Source organism: Glycine soja, chromosome 7 (assembly GCF_004193775.1).
Source record: "Glycine soja cultivar W05 chromosome 7, ASM419377v2, whole genome shotgun sequence".
Lineage (NCBI taxonomy): Eukaryota > Viridiplantae > Streptophyta > Magnoliopsida > Fabales > Fabaceae > Glycine > Glycine soja.
Genome location: NC_041008.1, coordinates 38,946,713 through 38,963,384, shown reverse-complemented (window position 1 = coordinate 38,963,384; position 16,672 = coordinate 38,946,713). Strand labels below are relative to the sequence as shown.

The window sequence follows — 16,672 nt, the reverse complement described above, 5'->3', positions numbered from 1 at the left end:
TTATATATAGCAGTGGCTCATAAGTTGATGATAGTGGGGGTCATTGACAACAACATAAGCCTTGGCAATTAGCCAAATTATGCTTTCAGCGCCTTGGTCTGTGGGCAAGATGACTCTACTAATGGCACCAAACTCATTTCCCCTAGGATGTGGCAGACTTAATTCAATGGCCAAGGGCTCCAATGTGCCATCATCTTTCAAGAAAAAGATGGTCCTTGTGGCATAAGACTTTGTAGTGGAAAGGTCATTGATCCTTCCTTAGATATGCTATGAATGCATCATGGTGATATAGTATGAACAATCTGTTACCACTCAGTGTCTGTTTCAAAAATATATTGATAATCATGGTGTTCATGTAATTGTTTAATTGGGTATTCCTATGTCATTTGGTTATAGAACTTTGAGATACTTTGTAAACTAGGGCAAACAAATTAAGTGAGATGTGGGAGGAAAATGCAGCAATCCAAATATCAGTTTTTGGCTTTCCCTTTTTGGTCAGAATGACCATAGTAGACTTGCAAGCGGCTGCCATCAGTTCCATCATCCACCATAGTCCATTATTGTGGCTTCTTCTAGTACTACCATTAATAATTATTATGGTTATGAATATGGTGGCCATGTGCAATATCAAGAGGTTACTACAGTCAACAACGAACCACCACTGCTCCATTGCTTCCTCAGTACCAATCCATGAGCCCAACTTTATTAAGGGACCTTTTTTTATTGCTTTTTAATCCAAATGTTATTATATAACTCAATTGAATATATTATGCATTCTGCCTCTCCATTATTTTATCAATTTGATATCATTATTGGTAAATGCATGATAGAATTTTACTTGATATATCAAAGTTTGTGTTATATCTCACTTAGCATTGGAATATTTTTTTGTAGGCACTATTTATCTAGTTTTTTGCATCGTGATCACGACATTCGCTGCTGGACATTGTACTGATCATCATCATAGGTATGAAAGTTTTTCATAAACTTTTGATGCTTAATTTTGTTAGATTGTTTTTCTACATTGTTGTACATCGTTAATGTACTTTGCTATATATACAACTTTTGTTCATAATGAGTGAACCTTAGATTCCTGTTTGAGATTGAATACAATGATTCCTGCGGACAGTTTGCATTAATCATTGTATTGAATCTTGAATTGTTCGTTTGGACAGTTTGGGGAGACTCATATTTTTATGGTAGATTCATGCGTTAAGGTTAACATTATTTTGTTTAATTTGATGAAATTTCGGTACAATGCATTTCTAGTTGTTCTCTAAGTGCATAATTGATTATCGGAGAATTAATGTCACTGATTTCATGTCGTGTACTTGGGTATGGAGTATCAAAAGATAAGGCCAAATGCGAAATGCTACAAAAATTTCATCAAATTTAACAAAATAAGATTAACTTTGACACATGAATCTACCTTAAAAAAATGTCTTCCTGAATGGGATAGGGCCACACCTTAAATGAAAAAGTGAGAGTTCATGCATTCAATGAGTTTCAGAGTATCACTGAGTTATTATTTAGATGAATTTAAGTTAGATGAATGAAAGTTGCTTGAGCGCTGCGTATGAGGAAGACGTGGAACAATTCCTACAATTTGCTTTGGAAAAGAGTTGACCAGATGAAAACAAGAAATTTTTTTGTCCGTGCATAAATTGTTTGAAGAGGAGACGGCAAAAAGTCAACGACATATGTGAGCATATGTTGTGTGATGGAATTAAGAAGAATTATACGATGTGGATATGGCATGGTGAATTGACAGACATGCAGAGTGGGTCCCAATCTGAACCGTTTGATGTAGAAATGAGATATCGCTTGGAGGATATGATTCGTGACCTTGGACAAGAGTTTTTTTAGCAAGCACATGCCCCTGTGTATGATACATTGCAAACTGATTCAAAAAAACCTTTGTATACGGGGTGCAAGAATTCCTTGACGCTATTGTCAGCGGTGTTAAGTCTGGCTAATGTGAAGGCCAGATATGGGTGGAGTGACAAAAGTTTTAATTCGTTGCTTCCAGTAGTGCACGATATGCTTCGAGAGGAAAACACGTTGCCTAAAAGTTACTATCAGACGAAGAAGATATTGTGTCCGATGGGTATGGAGTATCAGAAGATTCATGCTTTCCCGAATGATTGCATATTGTACAGACATGAATTTCAAGAAATGCCTAAATGCCCTAGGTGTGGGGTATCACGGTACAAAGTCAAGGATGACGAGGAATGTTGTAGTGATGAAAACTCAAAGAAGGGCCCTCCAACGATGAAAACTCAAAGAAGACCTTACGGGGCATGCAAATGGGAGAAACTGCGATGGAATGCTCCATCATCCGGCTGATTCCTCCTAGTGCAAGAAGATAAATCGTTTGTATTTGGATTTCAGCAAAGAGGCAAGAAATCTTAGGCTTGGACTAGCCACTGATGGAATGAATCCATATGGCAGTTTAAGCACTCAACACAGTTCGTGGCCAGTTTTGCTAGTGATTTACAATTTTTCTCCTTGGTTGTGCATAAAGCGAAAATACATGATGTTGTCTATGATGACATCGGGCCCAAGACAGCCAAGAAATGACATCGATGTTTATCTCAGTCCCTTGATTGAAGACTTGAAAAAGTTGTGGGACGGGGGGGTTTTTAGTGTTTGATGGGTTTCAAAATGAGACTTTTCATTTGCATGCAATGTTTTTTTGTACTATTAATGACTTTCCAACATATAGAAATTTAAGTGGTTACAGTGTTAAAGGCCATCGTGCATGCCCCATCTATGAAGAAGACACAAGCTACATACAACTGAAACATGGTAGAAAATCAGTCTACATTAGGCATCAATGTTTTCTAAAACCTCATCACCCTTACCGGCGATTGAAAAAAGCATTTAATGGAAGTCAAGAGCATGAAAATGCACCGATACTATTCATTGGTGAGCAGGTCTTCTAGCGGGTTCAACACCTGAATACTATATTTGGAAAGACCCAAAAGAAGGAAAAAAAATAAGATTTGCATATGGAAGAAAAGGTCGATTTTGTTTGATCTTCCGTACTGGACTGATCTAGATGTTAGACATTGTATTGATGTTATGCATGTAGATAAAAATGTATGTGATAGTGTCATTGGGACACTCCTTAACATTCAAAGCAAGATGAAAGATGATTTGAATACTCGTCAAGATCTAACTGAGATGGGTATACGAGCGTTATTACATCCAAGGTCTGATGGTAAAAAAATATACTTGCCTCCAACTTGTCATATTTTGTCCAGAAAAGGAGAATATCAGTTTTTGTCAGTGTCTATGCCGGGTCAAAGTCCCACAAGGATACTCTTCAAATATTAAGAATCTTGTGCACTTGAAGAATCTTAAGTTGGTAAGCTTAAATTCTCATTATTGTCACGTCTTGATGCAACAATTGTTATTTGTGACTATATAAGACATTTTGCCTAACAAATTTAGATTTACCATAACTCGGTTGTGTTTTTTTTCAATGTCATATATAGTAAAGTAGAGATGAGAGACTTAGGCTATTAATCCTAAAAAATATAATTATATTTTATAAAAAAATTATATATATACGCGCGCAAGGCAGGAACAGATTGAATACTATAGTACGAGGTGGTTTTGACCATCAACATTGTGAAACAGTGATCCTCTCACCCTAAGGACCAAAAACAGATTAGCACACTTAAAATCAAGATCGTGAGTTTTGGTTTCGTTTAAATCAAGAGTTATGGTTTGAATACTATGCACATTGGAAGCTTGCGGTTTTAAGGAATTCTTAAAAATGGTTTTCCACGCCAATTAAGCTAGAAAACTCGAAACCTTTTGGAACTTGGAAACAGATTTAGTATGCATTAAATATGACTTAATGGCTTTGATTTGACTCATAATAGTCAAGCGGTTTGAAAATGACCTGCATAAAAAGTTTACAAAATGCAGCTTTCTAGAAAACAGGTTTTTCTACCAAATTCATTGCACTCAAACTTTTGGGAAACCGCAAAACAGATAGTATAATGTTTTATATTATTGATTAATTTAAAATTATTTTTTCATCATTTTAACATAATTATTACAAAAATTAATAAATTTACTTTGTCTTTCTAATAACAAAAAATATTATACTGGGAGTTAATATTATTAAACTTGAGAGGCTATGTCGTCGTGGAAGTTTTATAAATTCGATTTATTGACTTATAAGAATTTATTTTATAGGAAAGAAAATTATAACAAATTATCTACAAATAACACATAAATTAAACATTTTAATATTATAATAAAAAAAATAAAAAATCATAAATTTTTCAATAAAACAAATTTAAATAATTAAGTCTAATAATACATTACTACTGGATAATAACTTGTAAAGATGATAATAATAATAGAATATTTCCATAGAGAGTTTGATGTTGTGAGATATAAGAGTTCTTCCATTCACATAACACATCAAATGATAGTATGTTAAACTCTAAACGCATAGAAAATAATTTAAAATGACTTGTATTTTGGTCTAATTTTTTTAATTAACTGACTCATGACTTAATGGTAAACTCAAGAATTTAACAAGTTTGAATAGAGTCTACCGAGTCTAGTAAAAATAAAATTTATGCATAAGACAACTTGTAGAGGATAAGTCGATTAGTGAACTCATAAAAATTAACAAATTAACTCGAACATTTGATAATTATCGTGTGAGTATGTATATTATTAAGGTTTAAATATTTTTTAATCTTTGTAGTTTAACATTTTTTTTTCGTCCTTATAATTTTTTTAAAGAAAATTTAGTATTTATAAATTACGTTTATTGTTTTGTTTTTATCCTTAAGCTCCTTAAGCCAAATCAGATATTTAATAGTTTAAAGCACTATCTATATCTCTTTAAAAACAAAAACAAAATGAATATAAATTTCAAGTATTAAAATCAAGTAATTTTTTTTTGGAAAAACAAAAAACAAAAAAGGCTGAATGCATGGTAAGGATTAAAAAGGTATTTAAATTTATTATTTATTTATTTTGTAAATCAATTTTTTTACCAAAAATCATAAATGATTTTCTTCTTTAAATTTTTTGTTTTATGATAAAAAAATATTAAAAATTATTGTGCTATATAAGAATTTTATGCATTAAAAAATAATTACTGCATTACCCTGCAGTTTCAGAAGTTGCTTTTCAGTCAGGGAATCCTGGTTACACAAGTTACCAAAACAAAACAAAATGAGAAAAAGTAAAACATACTTATCTAGTTATCTTTTTTATCCTTTTCATTTTCTTTAGAAAAAAAAAAAACCCTCTGATCTTATCCTCAATAGTGAAAGTTTTATTTTTGCCATACGGCCCCTTACTACGGTGTTTGTTTCTTTGAGACTAATCTCAGAAACCTTAACAGTGTTTTTTCCAGCGACCGTGGCATTAACGCTTACACACTCTGGCGGTCAACGATTCGCGCGTGGAGACAATTGGTACGGACAGTAACAAGTAACAAAGTAGTTCCTATGTAGCTGATTATGGCGGAGATTTCAAGTTCAGGGTACAAGGAATATGCGGCTGGCTTGTTCGCTGGTGTTGCCGCTGTAGCCACTGGCCACCCCTTTGACACCGTCAAGGTTCAATTTTTATCAACTTGTTTCTATGTGTTACTGTTTACCCCTTTGTTCAGTGTTGTTGTTGTTCTGCCCCGTGCTTTTTTAGGGATCTTAAAAACAGTGCTTTTGGGTACTTTGGGATGCAGGGTTGAAAATTAAAATGGCGGGTGGGATGCTCTAGTTTCAATCGTCCATTGTTCTGAACTATTGTGAAACAATTTTGGGTCTCACATTTTCATTGGGTTCGTTTTTCATTTCTGTTTTTTGAGTTGACACTTAATGTGATTAGTGTTATATAGTTTTGTTATTGTTCATGGGTTTATTGGTTGGTAGAGCAGCTAAAGATAGTGTGTGGAATTATGTTGAGCTTGTCGGTATTACTTAACTAGCTTAATGGCCAAGTTCTACTGTTCTTGTCCTTTTAACTGGCAAATGACAATTGCTGGTTTTTGCATAGGATGATAAAAATTTGTAACTTATGTGCTATCTAGGGATGACATGATGATTCCGAGATATTACTGACTTGCTTGTTTAATTCATGTATGTGTTTTTTTGTTAACCTTTTTAAATAGTTCAAGCATGTATAAATATGATAACAAATAATGGAGAGAGAAAAAAAGGGTGGCTGACTGGCTGTTAGACTCAAGAAATAAACACACTAAATAAAAATATATATAAGTAATTTGGTTTTAAAGTCAAAATTGAGTACAAAATTATCGTGATTGAATACTATGTGAGATATGAGCAGAAATAGGATTATAGGAACACAACGTGACTTGTAGCTTAACTGGGAATAGTGCTAACTCATGTATAATTATAACATACATAAATGTTATGTATATAATAATTTGATCAGCAATATCATATTTGTGACCTAGACAATATAATCCAGATGTACAGAAATTTACAGTCCCTTAATATTTTAAGACTACTCATATAATTCATTTCACAAGGAGATAATATCAATAAGCAATGAAAATACTGAGAAATTTCTGAAATTTTAAATTTATGCATAAGAAGCACTCCTTGTTTTGAAAAATTTTCCTATATTATGGTTCTTCAGTTGCAGTGAGAAATGGGCTATCTTTTTGGCCATTTTCTTTTGGTCCACGATCTTCTACAATATACTTCTATTTATATCTATTTTAGGCTCTTTCTTGCAAGTTTGCTGGTGACTTCAGGATGGTTTTTGTGTTTAATTATATTTTAGTTGTTATCTTCTTTTAAAATTGTAGCCTATCTGTAAACTATTTTTTCCCCATTTATCAGGTGATGCTGCAAAAGCACAATGCAGAAGCACATAAGATTCAGTATAAAAATGGATGGCATTGCACTGCTAGGATATTGAAGACTGAAGGAGTATGGCTAATTGACCTTTAACTTCCAAAGGATAAAAATGGGTTATTCATTCTAATTCTATATAGGAATATGAATTATTGATAACTGCTAATTTGTATTAATGCTGGTTGTTATGCTTTCTTGTGTATAAAAGCTGGAAGTCTGGTCAGGTGTAGCTTATCATTATGTAGGCATGTAGTGGGCTCATTACTTGATTTCATCTGGTAATTTAGATTGAATATTCTATTAATTATGAGACCATCACATCATTTAATAAGTAATAAAGTTATTTGGCCATTAGATATCTGTGTTCTATTTTTGGAGTTTGATGGTAGGGACTCACTAAATTTTGTTTTGAAAGCTATCTTCCTAGGGAAGAAAGGATGTTGTCTGAGCTGGAGATTATATTTCATAGAACCTATTGTTTGGTTATTTATTTGTAAAAACTGGCTATGCTTAACTTCACTTATTCAGTAAAATCAGAAGGCACATATGTCCAAATGTCATTTTTTCCTTCTATCCTGTTCTGTTGGAAGTGTTTTTCTCTCCCCTAAAACCCACGTATTAACCTTTTGAATTTTGATTGATAAAATAAAATAGGAAAATGGCAATGCTAAACTTGCACATCTTTTTCATCTCGAATTTTAACATTTTATTTTATGATAATTTGTCCCTAAAAAATTGAAGAGAGTTAAGGTTGATGATCCCTAAGCCAAACTTTTAGAAGTGGGTTTAACTTGTAAATGTTGGAAGGTCCTCAATTCTAGGGATGCAACTTATATATCTATTGAAAAACTTCACTTAATGTCAATTATTTTTAAGATGGAATCCAACATGGTATTAGAGCCCTCATCTTGGTAAATCACCTATTCTTTTAGGCTCACTTGTTCTAGCAGACATCTGTGGAGGCAGAGCCTTCCAAAAAAAAAAAAAATCTGTGGAGGCAGAGTGTTGGAGGGTCCCACTTTGTTTGCCTCAATTTTTGGGGTGCAACTTATATATATCTATTGGAGAACTTTACTTGGTGGAATTCTTGAACTTAGTCACAGACATTGATATTATGTCAAAGGGTAACTCTCTCAAAGGCATAAGCATCAACTAGAGGTCTATAAATGACTTAAATATCTCTAACAATGATATGTAATGCTTTGTTTTTCTTTTTTTGTTTTAATTAGAGATTTCAAGAGGATTGGTTTGAGACTTTTAAATGCAATTTTGCAATAACTCTTTCAGATCAAAGGGCTTTATAGAGGAGCAACATCATCTTTTGTTGGGATGGCAGTTGAAGGATCACTCTTTTTTGGCATTTATTCCCAGACAAAAGTTTACCTTCAGGTGTGCTTCAAACTGGCTTAAATGAGGTTTATCTTGATTTGACATTGCACCAATCAGCACAACTTGTTATGAGATAAAGTTTTATAAGCTTTTAGTGGTTTTGTGAGTGTATCTTGAATCTCTTAGCTTCTACTTTGTTTCCCTACACTTATCTAGGGGGGAGTTCAAAGTGGGGAACCAAGGCCTCAAGTGATAATACCATCTGCAGCTTATAGTGGTGCCATCATCAGTTTTGTGTTAGGTCCAACAGAGCTGATAAAGGTAAAGTAAACCTGCAGTGTGTCATTGGAACTTTGAATGTCTCTAACAACCATGCCAATTTAAATTTGAACTTCTCCAGTGTAGGATGCAGATACAAGGCACTGACTCTTTGGTTCCTAAATCCAGTAGATACAATAGTCCCCTTGATTGTGCCCTTAAAACTGTAAAAACTGAAGGGGTGAGGAAATTCTGCAACATTCTGTAACACCATGATTAATGTGTTATAGCTGATGGTGTTCCTTTCAGGTGAAAGGAATTTTTCGTGGAGGTTGTGCAACATTGCTTAGAGAATCTATAGGGAATGCTGTCTTTTTCAGTGTATACGAATATGTGCGTTATTACATGCATTCAAATATCAAAGCTGCTTCATCCGATTACACCAACCTAGTTGATATTGGAATTGGGATCGTTAGTGGTGGCCTTGGTGGTGTGGCTGTAAGCATGTTGATAACTACTGGTTTTTTTCTGCTGTGGTTGACAACTAAACATGTAATTGAATACTAACCTATTGAACCTTTTTTTTTGTGATTTTTCTTGATTGTTCTACCAGTTTTGGTTGACAGTTTTGCCTCTTGATGTGGCAAAGACTTTAATTCAGACAAACCCTGATAAAAATTGTCCAAGAAATCCTTTTCGGGTCTTGAGTTCAGTAAGCTCTGTAAATCTTTCTAAATTATTTCTTTAACTGCCAATCATTTATAAGAAAAATATGTACCAAAAGTTGTTTTATTTGTAGATCTATCAAAGGGCTGGATTCAAGGGATGTTATACAGGTTTGGGTCCTACTGTAAGTCGAGCATTTCCTGCTAATGCTGCAACAATTGTCGCATGGGAGCTAGCATTGAAAATGCTAGGCATTAAGCATGACTGAGGTTGGTTCCTTTCATTTGCAATATGATGACTTTTTATTATCTGGCTCGCATCAAGTGGTGATTGCTATTGTGTTATTTTTGTAGAGTCTACCTAATTGCGGATAATACTACAAAGTTCAGGTAAGCTTTCATAAAGCCACTGTTCACCCAAGCTAAGATTTGGAGAAGATAATAATGCTTTTAATAGAATGTGTTTTGCCTTGGAATTCTAATTTTCAATTTTTTTCTTTTACTAGGACAGCATTCAGCATTGCATTTGAAGCTGGTTAATTAATTCTTTTTTATTAGAGAGCTTGGTTAAAGAACTTGGAATCAGGGGCCTTTATTTTAGCTGCCCTCTAGGCCTCTACATGCTTTTTTTTCTCCTATTTTTTGGAAAGAAGTATAGAACATTTCTATCACTGGCATGAAAGTATATTGTTAATGGCCATTGAAGTTAACATTTTTGGAAGTGTATGATATGGCCAAGACAGACAAGCCCACTTTTTTTTTGGTCTATCAAACTGCTAAGTGCTAACTGGTGCTACCTTTAATCAGTTTTATGACCTCTCCACAACATGAGTTCAGTATAAATATGTTAGGAGTTCTACATTGAGTAGAATAAAAGACTTAATGTGGTACTTAAGCTATGAAACTCTCCCATCTAATGGATTAGTCGTTTGGGTTGGACTCTCCTCTTATGCTTAAGTTTTAATATTTGGTGATTTCATTGAGAATTGGACTATATAGAAAGGACTATCTATAGATTGGATTAAGGTGTAAAAGTGGATATTGATAGGTGAGTGATGCCGACAAAGGGGAAAAGGCTACTATTGGGTCAATGTTGATAGAATGAAAGTTGTCGTTAATGTCCATTCTTAAAGGAGGAGGTAATGTTAGAAATCTCACATTGAGTACAATAAAAAAACTTAATGTGGTACTCAAGTCATGAGACTCCCCCACTTAAAGGACTATTCTTTTGGATTAGACTCTTTTTTTGGGAGGTCATAATGTTATTGGTGCGAAGTATCTATCAGTTATGGCAATAACTAACTTTCAATGGAGAGAACCTGGTTAGCCACCTTAAGGGTGGTGTTCCCTTTCAACTACATTTTTCCATGTACTAGGTTCATATTTGAATCCTTGTTTAAGATATCCAAGTCCAGTTTCACTTGAACCAACATGATAGTTAGTTAACCTTTTTTAGAAGTTATAACAGAAACTACACAGGGACAATGGTGGAAAGAAAGAAAAAAAAAAGCAGGGGAGAGAGAAAAAAGAAATAAATGTTGTGATGATTAAAACTAAAATCCTACTGAAGTTTTTTTTTCTTGGGCTGGATATGGCTATGTTCGGTTTACAGTTTGACCTCTTTAACTTACGATTGCCCATTAAATTCAGTTTAGTGATATGTTAGGTTTCTCTTAAAAGTATGTTTACAGTTTGCACATTATATTTGGTTGAAACCTAGTTTCAATTGAAAACAACACCAAAGTTGTTTTTACAAACGCACTTTGCAAAATGAAATCTATTCAAATTTAAGTTTTCAAACTTTAATCCAAACATGGACCATATCATCAACCTGTGGGATGAGTAGACAGAAAAAAAAAATCTATTTGTGGGTGCTCGCCTTTTCCCTGACCGATTTAACATAAAGATTGATGTGATTCAATTTGTAGCAAGTTTTTGTCGGATATGTAAGTTCTAGATTTGGTTTCGTCTTGATAATAATTAAATTTTAAAGTTAACTATGAATTAGTTTTTTAATTTCTTTTATAAGGTTTTAGTGTTTATCTTTATGTATTATTTAAAATGATATATATATATATCACACACATGCATGCAAAAAAAGGACTAGTCGGGTTACTCATTTTTCATACATTGGCTGATAAAAAAAAAAATATACATGCAAAAAAAATAAAAAAGACTAGACGGGTTACTCATTTTTCATTAATTTGTGCTCTATACCTGAGTCTATCGTCTGATGAGTATTTGTATCTTGTTGAAATGTTCTGGTTCATTCCTTAACATTTTAGTTGCAATTTTAGCATTGATAAGTTACCAAGGTGCCCGTAGTTCGTTTATACGCTCATATGTCATATGCTCGATGTTGAATGTTTTAATCTTAAAGTTGAGGCATGATGATTTTATTTGTTCAAACTGTGTACATCATCCATTTCTGGCTCAATTTGCACCTCATTTCTATGAACGTTAGAAATAAACATCTATTATTACACAATTGGGGAGACATTGAACAAATAATAAAAGAGAATGGCCTAAGTGGCGATTTTGACCTTAAAATGGTGAAATTATCTGCAAACAGCAAACTAACGAGTTGGACAAGATTTCCTCTTAGCATCAAAGAGTGTTTGATTTGAGAAAATATTTTGTTTATGCTTTTATTATAAAAATATTTTTTATATTCAATAGTTTGGATAAGAAATATTAAAAAAAATTGTTGCTTTCTGTTTTTATTTTCTTTTTTATCTTTTATATAAAATTTTGAAAATAGTAAATTAAAAAACATAATATTTTTTTAAATTAAATACAAACAGAAAATATTGTCAAAAAACGGTCTCTTACTTTAATTGAAAAGGCTGTAAAACTATCAATGAGACAATTCCCTAAGTTATAATCTATATCGCAGATGATATGTATGTATATATATATAAAAGAGATGGGAGTATACAAGAAGCAAATTAAAATAGTTTGTATCATATATGGTTAGGATGAGGATCCTTCGCACTTGGAACTTGGGAGATTCTAATTTTTAATCCAATTGTTCATCTTTATGATTAAATTTTTATTGTATATCCTATTTTTAATCCAATTGACGTGCAATTATACACTCTTTGAACTAGTTTACAAGAATTGTGATTGAACCATTAACTCATGAACTATGCTTTCACTAGTTCAATTGTCAATCTAATTTTAAGTACATTGTTTAAAAGGAAGAAAATAAAAGAAATGGATGAAGAAAATAAAAGTTTTAAGCAGAGTCCACTAGTATTTAGGAAATACAATTAAAATATGAGGAAAATAAGAGATAATATAGACATGTAGCTTCCAACAATTAGAGATAGAAATAGACCAAGTTCAATTAGGTCATGCATAATCTTGGCCTAGTCTTCGTTATAATTTCACGACTTAAGCCTTACCATTTATCTTGTTATATGTCTTTTTAAGGCCTAACTTGGCCTTATATAAGTTTGGTCTGGTTTGTTTAAAAGCATATTTCATATTAAGGTTTTAAACAGGTTAATGAACCTATCCTTAGATGGGTCAATGAGCTTATAGATTGATAGGACTAGCATTGAAAATATTAATAAAATTATGGGCCAATGAGCTTATGGCACCAAAGATGATTAAAATCGCAAAAACATATTGTATTTTTTAGATATTAAAACTAGTTCAACTTAGAAGCATAATGTTTTTGTTGTTAAAATGATGATATATATTATAAATGTTATGAAAATCGGCTTGATCACCTACCCAATCAAGGTAATGGGTCAACCGGTGAGTCAGTAATTGACCTAGTTTGATCTGATATACATTAAAAAATTTAAAACTATATATGTATCTATTATATATAACTAACATTATTTGATTAAATTTTTTTTATCCATATTTCAAAATTTAAAATAACAATTAAAGTATCAAAGTTGATAACACAAGTCGACAATTAATAATTTAATAATACAATTACATAAGTCTATAAATAAGTTTTAAAATGAAAACACAAATAACATCAACATGAAAACTTTCATAATTTATATCCAAGAAGTTAATGTTGGGTCAACTTTAGGTGATCCTTCTTCATCAAAAGAATGAGACTCATCACCCATATTACTTTCATTTGGATTCACATCTTCCATGGTGTTGGTTGATGGTTGTGGCACATAATCATCCTCATCTTCATCCATATTTAATTTATCTATGATAACATCATTATAAATGCAAATTATCAATTAACATAAGTACATAAGTGGTATCTAATAAATGTTAATGTTATAATGAAACATACCAATATCATCTAAAGTTGATTGGATGGACATGTTTGCAAGATTATTATGTAAAGTTTTCATCTCTTCATGAGTTAAGAATGGTGGTGACTTCTGAAGGGTTTTCAAATTGATTGGGCCATAATTTTGTTGTCTTAGTCGATTCCTAAATTGATCCAAATGTTCATATATTAAAAATAATAAAAATCCAAGCAAAATAGGTAAACAATCAAAGAATAATCAATATATAATACCTTTGTTGTAACTTCAAGTTGTAACGAACATAAACAAGGTCATTAAGCTTTTGATGTTCTAGTCTATTCCTTTTTTTTAATGGATGTGTTCAAATACACTAATTTATTTCATAACTCGAAGCACTACAAATTTGGCTTAAAACACGAATAATCAACTTTTCAAATGTGGAGCACTACATCCATAACAATCCACCATTATTATAGAATATTACATATAAAGAAATAAATCAATATAATGAATATATTATGACTCATTAAAATAAATCACAAATCAATAATGTTATCAGAGTATCAAACATTAAATTTACCTAGTATGACCATGTTTTGTTCATGTATAACAACCTATCTTGTAAATTCTCCTTCAGAGTTTTTATATATCCTCATGCCTTCATTTATTTATCTTACAACTTAAGATCTCCATGTGTATACCTATCCAGCTTGAAAATGCCAGACTGTGTTTTTATACTTCTCAAATTCTTTAGCATTGAATCTAAAAGTTGTATTTAACCAATAACTAGCTACATGTAGATCTTTGCGAAATTGTGGATCCCAACACATATTAAGGACCTCCAAGTATGGCTCTACTTTTATCTTATTTCTTTGAAACCTCTTAACCATCTCCTCTATAGTCTTATACATAGATTGGTAAAGAAAACCCATGATAGGTTTATCTTCACTATCAACAATACGTAACACATGAACAATGGCTCTGTAAGCTTCACAATATTAGCACATTGTTTCCAAATCCCAGAGTCCAAGATTTTTTCAAACAAATTTTTTAGCCTTGGAGTCTTTGGCATAAGTTGAGCTTGTCCAATCTCTAGATGTCACCATAGCTCTCAATGCATCATTCTGGGCCAATATGCTTTGCAAGACAATAAAATTAGTGGCAAATTGAGTTGGAGTTGGACAAAGTATATCTCTTTCACCTGTATGCTATCTCATCAAGAATAATGCATAACAATGATTATACATGTACTTAGTAATTTTTTAGGCATGTGAAAAAATCTTACTTCCTCAAATTTCCCAAAGTCTTGCAACATCAAATTAATGCAGTGAGCAACACAAGGAGACCAATATAACTTAGAAAAATCTTTTTCCAATAACCTACCAGCAATAACATAATTTGCAGCATTATCGATCACAATGTGAACAACATTTTATGCTTTGACATATAACACCATCTCCTTGAAAAGCTTAAACAACATTTCAGTAGTTTTAGGCATAGGAAGAATCAACATGCCTTTAGAAAATAGTCCCTTTTGGACAGTAAAAAAGAAAATTAATGAGAGTTCTCCTAGAGTGGTCAGTCCATCCATCAACCATCAAAATACATTCAATTTCCTTCCAAACTTTTTGGTCACTTTCGACAAGCTTCCTCACTTCATCAACCCATTTATTTAACAAAGAAGGACCACAAATTCTATAAATTTTGGGGTCTTTATACCTTGGACCCATGCTACTAATAACATCAATAATAGGTTGATAATATATTGAGTTAACTGCATTAAATGACACTGAAGCATCTATCATCCATTTTGCAATGGCTTTGTCACACTTTTCTTCAACTTTCTTATTTTGCAAGACACTTTTCAAGCTAGGCTGAGCTCTAGGAGTTGTTCTAGGCATGAAATAGTCATCTACATAAGGAATGTTCTTTCCCTTTAAAGACTTGGAAGAAACTAGTGGTTTTGAAGTTCTTCAACTATTCTCATAGGGTCTTCATCAAATGTCTTACTTTCCTCAAATTGTTCCTGCACTTTTCTTGTTTTTCTCATACTATTCAAGTAGTTGCTTCATTTGATGTTGGACATCAACAAGAACCTTCTTGCAAGCCCCAAATTAGCCTTTTTGTCCAACCAAGTGAGCCTTGAACCTATTAATAACCTCCCTTAACCCTTCTATCACAATAAATACACATCATTGTCACTTTGTAGCACCCTCATCAATTTGTTTACAATGCCTCCAAGCTGGATCATTTTTCCCTCTAACATTCTAAGAAGTATTTGGAGTGGATGCTTCTTGAGATGATGAGGCTTCAACATATGACATCTTCAAGTCTAATTGCAAACATTAACAATCAAAGAAATTTCAAATAAGTAAAATTGTAAAAAGACTAACTTAATTAGCTAGTGATCATATATGGTATTCAATTTCAAATAAGTAACAACATTAACTTAGATTCTCAGTACTCAATAGTTACTAGACAATTATTATCAATAACAATGACTACAAGAATAGATACAATGAACTAAACTAAGTGAATTTACTAATTTCATATTCTTAACACCATTAACTTAGATAACAGTTACTACAAGAATAGATAACAGTGCATTACATTAATGAATTTACAAAGATTTGCAATAGAAAAATGTCAGATACCAATTGAATTGTAAATAAGCATGAGATTCAGAGAACAAGAGTGGAGCATGACAAAAACAAGAGGACTAATTCATAAAAGCAGAAGAAGAAAACAAAGTTAGAGCTTGTGGGTGAAGGAGAATTCACCACCAGAAATGAGAACTAGGTGTGAGCTCATCGGTGGAGGAGAACTCACCACCAGAAATGAGAATCAGGTGCAAGTTGTAGAGCCAAGTGTGGCGGCAAGTTGCAAACCTAGGTGCGGTGGCGATCTCATGACTATGGAGTGCAGAGGCTCTAGGTTTACTATTCAAGAAGATAAAGAGAAAGGGTTGACAATCAACTTTGTGACTACTAAGGTTTTAGGGATAGTATCAAAACACACTATTTTGGTTCTTTTTTGGGTTGAGACATCAAAATGACATAATAGATGAGACATTTTTTTTTAAATATGCACAACTCAATCCAGGTTTATAAAACTAACTAGGTCACTAGGTTTGATCGAGTCAACCCGAATTACATGTATGACCGATCCAATAGCGAAATTGACCTGATTAGGTCACCGGATTCCGGTTCAATCGGTCTGATCAATCAGGCCAAACCAGTTTTAATAACACGGTATATTGTTATATATTAAATATAATTGTTTTCTTACAAATAATATTATTCATCGATAAGTTTGTTTGTCAAGC

General features: G+C 32.6%; 1 protein-coding gene across 2 annotated transcripts; it reads left to right on the top strand.

Moving 5' to 3' along the window:
- The first annotated feature begins 5,290 nt into the window (after nucleotides 1-5,290).
- On the top strand, nucleotides 5,291-10,054 carry LOC114419565 (mitochondrial arginine transporter BAC1-like). 2 transcript variants are annotated; one of them, XM_028385278.1, is made up of 10 exons: nucleotides 5,291-5,600; nucleotides 6,849-6,938; nucleotides 8,151-8,252; nucleotides 8,409-8,513; nucleotides 8,593-8,691; nucleotides 8,760-8,948; nucleotides 9,064-9,162; nucleotides 9,250-9,385; nucleotides 9,470-9,505; nucleotides 9,627-10,054. In XM_028385278.1, the coding sequence occupies exons 1-8, from the start codon at nucleotides 5,502-5,504 to the stop codon at nucleotides 9,382-9,384; spliced, it is 918 nt and encodes a 305-aa protein (XP_028241079.1). In that variant the 5' UTR covers nucleotides 5,291-5,501; the 3' UTR covers nucleotide 9,385; nucleotides 9,470-9,505; nucleotides 9,627-10,054. The 2 variants fall into 2 exon arrangements, with proteins under 2 accessions (XP_028241079.1, XP_028241078.1); XM_028385277.1 differs by having other exon boundaries at nucleotides 9,622-10,054.
- Nucleotides 10,055-16,672: the final 6,618 nt, after the last annotated feature.